Source organism: Hippopotamus amphibius, chromosome X, assembly GCF_030028045.1.
Source record: "Hippopotamus amphibius kiboko isolate mHipAmp2 chromosome X, mHipAmp2.hap2, whole genome shotgun sequence".
Classification (NCBI taxonomy): Eukaryota; Metazoa; Chordata; class Mammalia; order Artiodactyla; family Hippopotamidae; genus Hippopotamus; species Hippopotamus amphibius.
The window spans coordinates 3,742,238-3,753,196 of NC_080203.1; the positions used below are offsets into that span (position 1 = coordinate 3,742,238).

Consider the following 10,959-nt stretch of genomic DNA (forward strand, 5'->3'; position numbering starts at 1 on the left):
TATTCAAAACAGCAACAGGTGGAAACAACCCACTTTTCTATCGATGGAAGAACAGATAAACGCAAGGTGGACTCTCCATGCAATGGAAGGCTATGCAGACAAGGAAAGGAATGTTACAACATGGGTGAGTTTCGAAATCATTAGTCAAAGTGAAGTGAGCCAGACACCAAAGATCAGATGTGGCATGATTCCATTGAGATGAAATAGCCCGAATAAGCCAATCCAAAAAGACAGGAAGCTGATTAGCGGTTGCCAGGGGATGGAGGGAGGTGGGAATGAGGAGTGACTTCTTAATGGGTACAGGATGTCCTTTAGGACTCATGGGAATGTGTCGTAAGCAGATACAGGTGGTGGTTTCCCAATATTGTGAACTTGCTTGATGCCGCTGAATGGAAATCTTTACAGAATGACTAGTTTTACGGTCTGAGAATTTCAATTAAAAATCTTTCCATTGAAATATAACACTCTTCAGAGCACTGTAATAAAATCTTCAAGTAGCTTTTGAGGAAAAATTAGGAAATCAACTTTTTACCTTATTCACTTAAAAAAAGCAATATTACCCTTATTATTATGTACATGTGAACATGCATGCTATACAGAAGAGGGGAAAAACGTATTTTTTAAAAGAAAAAAAGAATTGAAAAGCACGGCATTGTCTTACATTTTTGCAAATGTAATTAATGTCTACCTGAATAGGCAAGGGCTGGATTTTCCTTCCTGCTTCTTCATCCCACCTGTTACAATCTGTTGTTTCTATGGAGGGGAACCAAGCAATCTGGATTCACTGATACTGGGTAGGGCAAAGAAAGACCTAACTGGTCCCCGATCAGGTTCTCAGGGACCACTCTGCCTCTCCCACCTCTCCGTTCAGGGTTCCCGAAATGACCACTGGCAAGTGCTGAAGTACAGCGTTCTTTCATGATATTTAATCAAGCCCTTGAGAGCAGAGAGACTGCTAATTGCTCTGACCAAAAAGAAAAAGAAAAAATGGAGTGTAGGGAACAGACACATTAGGACACAAGGTGAAAGTCACACAACTGAAGAGTGGCCGAGCTGAGACTCAAACCCATATCGGTCTTTCAGAAAGTCTCTCTGACTTGAATCGATCAGCCATGAATGCAACCCACTGTTTGCCCTCCCCCAAAACTGGGTAGGCTAGATGGCAGGTCCTGATAGGTCCCTCCCTTTCCTCCACACGAGGAACCTGTTGAAAGCCTTCATTTGGTTGGTACACAGTTATGTGAAAGTCCAGCTGGCGCTCCTCTTGTGGATTGCACATGGAGTGCGATAGCTTTGTCTTGCTCTAGGGTCCCAGGTCCAGGGTTGTCCTGGGGCTGTCTCCAGCTAATGGTCACCTCAGGAGAGCTGGCTTGGGGTGGCAGTGTTCCTCGTTCACCCCCCTCTGGCATCCAGGTGCGTTTTCATCACATATTTTTCTCCTCTGCAGGTCTTTTTCACTTGACCGAGAGTCCTTGTATCCCACCTGCACAAATGTACCTGGGCTCGTGTGTCATGGCAGGTTGAAAGGAAGTCCTGAACGGGACCCACATCCTAGGCGTGCGTGTCTCAAGAGGAGAACAGAAGCTGTTATGCTTTCCCTTTACTCCCTCCATAACCCATTTGGTGACAAGCCCCCTGCCCCCACCGCCTATTCCTTGAAAATATTGTCTCTAATAGTCCCTTTGTTCATTCATTCATTCATTCATTCATTGGATTGGTCGCGGTGTAAGTGTCTGAAAAGGAGATCAATGCTCTGCATCCAATGTGTTAGTACTTCTTGGTTTCCAGCTAACAGCAGAGAGACTGTTGTGATGACATTCTGGTTTCCATGACAACCAGGGCAAGCCACTCTTTCCTGGAGGCAGGAACAGTTCACAAGGAAACTGACAGGCTGGAGAGATGGAGTAACTGTAGAAACATCGAGACTAGTCGGTGTCTGCTATCAATGTGAGCTGTGTGTGTGTGTGTGTGTGTGTGTGGTGCCAGTGGTGTGCTCTTTCCTTGGATATTAAGAGCTCTAATCCCTCCTGATTTAGAAGAGAGTATGGCAGCTCCTCCTCTTGTGGGGGGCTAAGATAACTGAGTAACCTGTCATACCCCAACCCCATTTCAGTGCCCTAAGGTGACACCTGGTGTGTGAGGACATTGTCACCCAAGTCCCTGAAAGCAGAGATCCCCGAGTATTTCTCATCCTACACCTCTGCTTAACAACGATTATCTGTTGCATGAAGCCTTAAAGATGTGAGTTTACTCATCGTTTACACCTACTGAGAGTAAAGCGTTCTTATGTGCACGTTATGAGGGAGAAATTTTGAAGTCAGCAAACGAAAGAGATGGGTAGGATTGGAAGATCTAAGGTAACTTTGTGTGACCCAGGGGATGACATCGTGCTCACCCTGAGCCGCTGGCACACACAAGCCAAGAAACGTGTTCTCTAAAAGTCAGATTTCCTGTTATCACACCACTAATTACGGTTAGGTAAATTGGGGTAAAATCAGTAAATGGCTCCCTCTTTCTTGTATAAGCATGAATGCCATCTCCTTCTTAAAAGGTTCTGGGGTGGGTTTTTCTGGTGGTATGTTTGGAAGTGGATGCTGCTGATGTTACAGTTTGGGGGTGTTTTCTGTGTTCCTAAAGAAAACCACAGCATTTATAGGACACACCGTTGCATTCTTTATCAGGGCAGGGATGTGCTTTCAGGAGAAGCAGGTTCTAGGTATAGGATGTCCACGCTTCTCAGCTCCAGTCCTGCGTGCTGCTGAGACCCAGCTCTGCAAACCCCACTTTCCCTCTGCCACCTGGCTCCCTGGGAGGGTCGGCCAGTGGGTTCGGTGGAGGGCGACAGGTGGTCTGGAAGTGAGACAACTGGCGGTACCTTCCTCTCCATTCCTGCTCCTCTCGGGGTCACCCCCACGACTGACCTTCACACAACAGGGACAGGGACAGGGACATGTGACTTCAGTGTGAACAGTCGGTCCATAATGTGGATTACCTCCAAACTCCAAGCCCCATCTCCATCACTGCCCACAGCAAGACCAGCACCAGCAGAATGGTTAACCCTCTCCTAAGGGATCTGGGTCCCAGGAGCGAGCTGGGGGTGGGGAGGGAGGATGGGGTAGCGGGCCTCCCCTCAGATCCTGACCCTCTGGTGCAAGCTCATCAGCTTTCCCCATCATCATTGGGAGGGCTCTCGGGCTTCATGGACCCCTCCCCTGACCTCCTTGAGAAACCTCACAGAGCTGGGTAGCCCCCTTTCCTCAGAAGTCTGAGCCCAAGCTCTGAGGTCTCCTCCTCCAACGTCATGGGTTCTCAGAACTGACGTATCTTCCCGTGGTCTTTCCAGAACTACAAGTGCCCCACTCTTCCTACCAGCGTGACCTCCTTCTTGTCCCATTGCTCCCTTTTTTGCCCTCCAGATAATTCTGTCAAGCTCCCTCTAATTAAAATAATAAGTGGACCCTGCCTAATAATCATATGTGTTTTGCTCTCTTCGCTTTTAAGGGTGTTCCTTTTGCCTCGGTTTCTGGAAGTTTTACTCTTACTGCTTGAATGTGTATTTGCATGTCTCGTGTCTGTGCGTGCGTGTGTGTGTGCGTGTGTGTTTGAGAGAGAGAGAGAGAGTGTGTGTATTATGCTTGGGAATTCAGCACATCGAAGTGATATTTTCCCCTATTTTGGAAAATCGTTATTTTGGAAAATTGTTGTTTTTTTCTCCTTCTGTATGCACGTTCTGTATCCCCCATCTCTCTTCTTGGACTGCAATCGCATATCTCTTATGTGGTTAAGTGTAGACACATTTTAAGAGTGAACATGTCCTTTCTTCTGTATAAAACATACCTCAAAGACATACCAAACGTGTCAAATCTATCCTCGTTGCATCCTGTGCAATGGTATGGAACCGTTTTTCTACACTTGCTTTCTCTTGGTTCACTTCCGTCTAATGTTTCCTTTCCTCTCGCCTCAGTCTTTATATAACGTAAGATTTTGGTGCATATGGACACGTAAATGTGTGATCCCTGTACTGATTGACAACGTGCTTTGAAAAATAACCGTCTGCCCTCGTCACCCACTTCCAACCTTGTTCCTCTTCTCTTTTTGACAGAACCACAGTCATGACATGTCTGTTTGCCATTCTGGACTTTTTCATTGCATTTACATGTCTTTCATGTCCTATGATAAGTTACATAGCATCACGCCTGTGGATTGGAGAAATAAAAGCTCTATGTCATCAAGTTCTTTGGTTCCTCACCTCTAGGGCAAGGGGAATACCACAAAAGGTGTACCAGGACCTAGAAAATTGAAGCTAGTGCGTTTGAGGACTTTATTTCTCGATGGTCTGAAATTGATGATGAGGTTGTAGGTGGCGGGGTTGCTGTTAATGCAGTCCCCCGTCTGTTTTCCGCTGTGCATTCTCTCTCTGCTGGCATGTTTGATTTGATTGTAAACTAAAGCATTGGATGCATTTTCATTTGCAAGCCCTCTGAGAATCCGGGTTACTTTAAAAGTTAGTCCAATGTTTTTTGCGGGTTTTCTTTTCATTTTTTAAATTTTGTTTTACTTTTATTTATTTATTTTTGGCTGCTTTGGGACTTCAGTTGCTGCATGCAGGCTTTTCTCTAATTGAGGCAAGCGGGGGCTACTCTTTGTTGGGGTGTGCGGGCTTCTCATTGTGGTGGCTTCTCTTCTTGGGGAGCACGGGCTCTAGGCTCTCGGGCTTCAGTAGTTGCAGCACGTGGGCTCAGCAGTTGCTGCGTGAAGGCTCAGTAGCTGTGGCACATGGGCTTAGTTGCTCCACGGCATGTGGGATCTTCCTGGACCAGGGATCGAACCCATGTCCCCTGCATTGGCAGGCGGATTCTTAACCACTGCACCACCAGGAAAGCCCCCAATGTTCTACTGCAAACACAGCTCTTGGTGTGCAAAAGAGGATCAATACTGACAAGTCAATATCTTGTCTATCGATCTATCGATCTATCATATATCCACCCATCCATCTTACCTGTAAGAGTCATAGTCCTGTTAGCCCAAAATACGGAAAGAAAATCATCTGCAAGACTGTGTACCAAACCCGAATGGAAGATATTTGGGCAATGTGCCAAAGCATATGATGGGAGGACCATTTGATATGTAATATTTGCATTTAATGGCCTTCCCTTCTGATGGTCCCTCTTAAGGATGCGTTGCTTTAGCAATCAGAAAATAAATGACTGCAGTTGGTATCTTGGTTGTCCGTTGGAAGTACCCCCATGCAAGTGTTTCATTCTTGGAAAGATGTACACAAAGGTAAATATGAGAGAATATTGAAGTAGGTCGCACAATTTTTTAACACCCTTTTAATATACAGTATAGGTATCACTAGAATAAAAGTTCTAGAGTCCTTGGACTCATATGTCTGCAGTAAGCATTCCTAGGTGATTAGTTTACTGGTGCTGAAGAGTTTTCCTATTTTATGATTGTAAACATCATTTTAGGTTTCCCCACGTATACTTTCAAAACAAGGAACTAAAGGGAGCTGAGAATAACATCTCTCCTGGAAGCAGAATCGTGTGCATGCACCCATATCGGGTCACTTAGGTCTCTAATGTGGTGCTGAGATAGACACGGAGAGAGAGAGAGAGAGGGAGAGTGTAAGTGTGTCTTGGGGTATGGGTAGCTCTCTGATTGGGGCTGAGGTGACTCAGGCATCCCTGGTTTGTGTGATGGGCTGGCAGGTCCTGCTGCAGGGAGTCCGCAGTGGCTGAGTCACCTGTTTTTCCTTTTCCCTTTTGTTCTGTGCCGTCACCTGACACCTGTGCTCTGAGAGCTGGAACACGGAGTTCTCTGGAGCACAAGACTCGAAACCTCGTGCAGGGAAAAGCTGGTGCAGGTGACGCCCAAAGTATGTCTATTTAGCCATCATCTATTCCATATTATACCTGTGAGTATGTGTGAACAAAGTCATACATACGTGGACCTATTAGGGAAATGACAGTTCATAGTATGAAACACATCATTTGATACTGCAAATGGATGAGCCAAATTCTGTAAGTGAATTATAATACACATTTGTACAATGTATACAGAAAAGGAGAACCTATTAACAGTGCATTTCTGGGTGGGAAGAGAGGGATTGAGAGAACAGTTGCATCTTCTGCACTGCACACATCTAAATGGTTGAAATTTATTTAAATCAAGTTTTTAAATATCGAGGCATCCACACTGTAAAGAGAGCCGGAGAAATGATGTGAAAAGTAGGCATTCACATGAAACGGTGACCAAATATGCTCTTGAGGGAGGAAGCGTAGCCCCAGCTAATATGTGCAGGGTTGTGTATGTGGATGCATGGGAACTGTGTGGGAATCCCATACACCATCGTACTGAGAGTGAGCGTCTACAGTGTGTGGTCTCCTGTGTATGCCTCTCTGCACATCTCATATTCTCTGAAGGCCCATTTGCTATTAGTTTAGAAGCACACACACACACACAAAAAACACAGAAACACTATAGGCGCCATGTTTGGTACACACACACCACCACCACACACACACACCCACCCACACACACACACACACACACACACACACACACACTGCTACTATTAAATCTCTTTTATTGAATTATAACTGACACACTGTATTATATCAGGTGTATTATATTAGTTGCAGCTGCACTATGTAGTGATTCTGTATTTTCATATATTCCTCCCTGATCACCGCAGCACGTCTAGTTTCCGTCTGCCGCCGTACAGAGTTATTACAATATGATCGACTGTATTCCCTGTGCTGTACACTATGTCCTCGGGGCTTCGGATTCTGTGCTTTTGGCGGCAGATCCAGAAAATCACTGCCAATCCCAATGTCAAAGGGCTTACGGCCTAAGTTTCCTTCTAGGAGTTTTATGGTTTCCGGTCTTACATTTAACCCATGTTGGTGTGAGAAAGTGGTCCAGTTTGAGTCTTTTGCACATAGCTGTCCAGTTTTCACAGGGCCACTTGTTGAAGAGGCTGTCTTTTCCCCCATTGTCTACTCTTGCCTCTTTAGTCATAGATGAATTGACCGCATGCACCTTGGGTGTATCTCTGGGCTCCCTCTTCTCTTCCACTGGCCCGTAGGTCTCTTTTTGAGCCAATACCATACTGGTTTGAAGACGGTAGCTTTATGGTGTAGTCTGATGTCAGGGCACGTGACTCCTCCAGCTCTGCTCTTCTTTCTCAAGATTGCTTTGGCTATTCGGGGGCCTTCTGTGGCCTGCTACTATTAAATCTACATGTCCAGGACAGATGAAGGCCCTCACAAAAGTGGTCATCCCCACTCCTCTGAAATAGAGGGGAGGAGCAGAATGTCAGTAGCTTAACGTGGAAGTAGTTTGCAATGCAACAGAGGGGAGAAATTAACATGACTCCCACAGTATAAACGAGATTTAACCAACATTTCTGTTTCAGAGTGGCATGCATTCCAGACTTGGCCAATCCCCGATTCAGTGGCTTAATTTCCTATCTGATTTTGCATTTTCTAGATCAACTTTAGGGGTGCCTGAGTCCTGGGTCTCCACAATTGATGTCGTTTGATCCCTGGGGGAACTCTGTGCACTTCAGAAGTGCACAGGGTCTGCCGGACAAGCAGTTGGCGTGTGGGAATCAACAGATCCAGCTCCAGAACCACACCTACCATGATCCGCATGCCCTGGGTAAGCCTTTCCCCTTCCCCTAAACATTTCATTTGCAATCAGTTCTCTATGGACCTCTGGATTCTAAGCTCGTGCTCTTGAACACGGGATTGCGCTGACACCTGGTATATCTGTACGCTGGAGATCACCTCTGGCTCCCCTGGGTGCACAGGCAGTGGCGCACTGGCACCCTGGAAAAGAAAACGTGAAGCGTTCCCCGAGGATGCGCCCCAAGGAGCACAAAAGGCACAGGATGTCCAGTGACACAAATGAGATCCCGGACATGAGACCCACCTCCCCACACGGTTGCTCTTTCATACACAGTAGTAACAAATAGGGCAAGACATTGCGTTTGGAGGGCTGTAAAACTCCTCTGCTATCTTCGGTATTCCCCCCGCCCCCCACACCTGCCACGTATCTACCCCCTAGACACATGGAATCACACCCTTTATATTCCTTTGCTTTATCTCTTATCAGTTCTCTTTGGCCAACCTTCTTCTATTTGCACAAAAGGCATATCCCATCCATCCCCCCCACACGGTGCTCATGCTTTCCTTCTTTTCTATATTCCAGTATTCTCCAGTATAGTCCATTGAAAACACGACCTCCAGCGTCTTTAGGAGATTCAGGTGGAGAAGCACAGGCCGAAGAAGCTGTAAACGCTTCGTAGTCCTAAGCAAAAAGGTGTGGTCAAGAACTGTGTTTTAGGAAAGACCTGTTGTAGCCGTGGGTATGACTGCCAGACCCCTCAGCCTCGGCTAACTGTTGGCAGCCAAGTCAAATCATGATGGATGCCGAGTATGTCCTGTGAATTGGAAAGGCCGCTTTTGGCCAGCCAAGGTCTTGTCCAGATCCAGGAACCCACCACAAAAGACGAAGCAAAGGGCCTTGTCTCTGGAAGTTCAAATACTCTCAGTAGATGCAAAAATCAAAGTGAAAAGCACAGACATAAAGACCCTAAATGAGTCCATGATTGAATCCATTGCCTCCTCACTAGCGGCCCAGTCGAAGGCCAGTGTCCCACCAGGAGAGGAAGCGGCGTACAGAAGCTCTCTTACAGTGGCCCGGGAGCTTCTGAATCAGGGGGCAAATTTGGGTCCGGCAAGAGCGGCGCGTGATCCGGAGTGCATGATGCGGTCCCCAAGAGGACCACAAAAGCGACCTCATAAAAAATATCAGAAGCCCAAAAGGAACTTACAGAGGCGTCTTAGGAAAAGTAAAAACCCCAAATCACCCTCGGTACCTTCAGAGAGGGAAGACGCCTCCTATGGTGACAAGTCACAAGTGCACACACCTGTAACCCCTATTCCAAGGGAAGTGCAAGCAGAGCCCTCTCAAAGCTCCAGCGTGTACCCAAACTTCCTGTCACTTTCAGAAGATGACCGTGTGAAAGAGGGCAAGGAAAAGGGGGACACCTCAAGAGTTATGTCCTTGCCTTGCACAGTCAAGGGGGAGGGGGCAGGTGCTAAAGGTGGCGGTGTCCTTCCATCGCTGCCACCCGGTCTCATCCTCGCTGTGCCCAAGGCTCTGAAAGAGGAGGCGCACAGCACCTGCCCGAAGGCCCTGGCTGTCTCCCCTAAATGCGCTACCACCTCCGGGAATGTTGAGGAGCCTGGAGAGGGTGCCTGCAACCCAGGCTTGGAAGGCGCGGCAGCATCTTCTGGTGCTCCTAACCCGAAGCTGCGTTATTCACTCCGTCTAGCAAATAGAAAAAGGAAGCTGCAGCTCCCAGCATTTGAGGAAGGGCGGCAAGAACCTCATCCTTCAGCTGGCTCAAAGACTATTAAGCCCACCAGAGCTGTCGAGAGGGTGTGGGCAAGGAAGCGGGACAGCTGACAAGCATGGCTTTCCCAGAGGAGCCATGTCCCATTGAGAGAGGAACGATGGTCTGGTTTAAATTTCAAAGCCACCCATTTTGGCCAGCCGTGGTAAAGAGTGTCAGCCCAACCGAGCAGACTGCCAGGGTGCTTCTGATTGAGGCCTACATGCACCGTGAAAGGAGCGGCATTCGAGTTCCTCTTCGAAGGTTGAAGCATCTGGATTGTAAAGGGAAAGAAAAGCTAATGAAGAGAGCCAGGAAAGTGTATGGGCCAAGTGTGAACTGGTGTTTCTCACTGATTTCCCACTACAGGGAAGGGCTCATTCGCGGGTCCTTTGCGGGCTCTTTCCTGGACTATTATGCTGCTGACATCAGTTACCCAATGAGGAAAGCCGTCCAAGAGGGGGATCTGCAGATTGATTTCCCAAAGGTGAATTATGCCGACCTGGAAGATTCTGAGGAGGAGAGCTCCGTGGGTGAGAAGAAGCCCTGCAAGAAAATCCTCCCTGACCGGATGAGGGCCGCTCGGGACCGAACCAACCAGAAGCTAGTGGACTTCATCGTGAAAAGAAAGGGGGCTGACCACCATCTTCTGGACATTGTCAAAGGCAGGAAAGAGTCCAGGTGGCTGGCATCGTTTCTGAATTCACACAGGTACGTGATCTGCGTTGAAACATACCTGGAGGATGAAGATCAGTTGGATGCGGTGGTAAAACATTTACAAGAAATCTACAAAGAGATAGACAGGAGCGCGCTGGCTCTGACGAGAGATGACAAAGTGAGTTTTGTTTTGGAAGTTCTTCTGCCAGAAGCAATCATTTGTTCAATTGCTGCACTGGATGGATTAGACTACAAGGAGGCAGAAGCAAAGTACCTGCAAGGGCCACCTGTGCATTACCGGGAAAAAGAGCTTTTTGATAAAAATATCTTAAAGGAAATGAGAAAGAGATCAGCATGGAGGGGCAGGGCTAAGTAACTCTCCCCCTGCGCCCAGCACCTCATTGTGGCGACTTCTCAGCCATACCATGAGTAAGAATCCCTGTCTGTCTGAACGGCGTGATCTTTCCACTCCCTATGCTGTTTTAAATACCTCCTGGAAATCCAAGGCCCCGCGAACACGCTGAATTCATTCTGGATCCATCTCCAGCGTTTGTGGGTAGCATGGTCATTGTCGTTTCTTGTTCCCAGACCCCTCACACCACTAATTTGTTAAAATACTGCAAACAGCTGTACTTCCATCTACTTGCCCAGACGTGTAATTTTCCAGATATTTTCATGACATGGCTTTTGACTATACGTCATATTTTAAAATAGGACACGCATTCTTTTATTAGGTGAAAAAGCCCTGCGTCAGGTATGAGGCAAGAATCATTTTTAAAATCTAAGGCATATCTTTTTACAGAAGCACCACATGGGTTTTTCATTCTTCCTGTGGCATATCGGTATACACAATTGATTGGGTTCCTTCTTAAGATAACCCCTGACTTTTCCCTGCC

At 47.1% G+C, this 10,959-nt stretch overlaps 1 protein-coding gene across 1 annotated transcript; it reads left to right on the forward strand.

Annotated features, from left to right (window-relative positions):
- The first annotated feature begins 8,613 nt into the window (after window positions 1-8,613).
- Window positions 8,614-10,439, forward strand: LOC130842274 (PWWP domain-containing DNA repair factor 4-like). The gene is given in 2 exon segments (XM_057718910.1): window positions 8,614-9,451; window positions 9,454-10,439. Coding segments are annotated over 2 exon segments (1,824 nt in total).
- The last annotated feature ends 520 nt before the right edge of the window (window positions 10,440-10,959 follow it).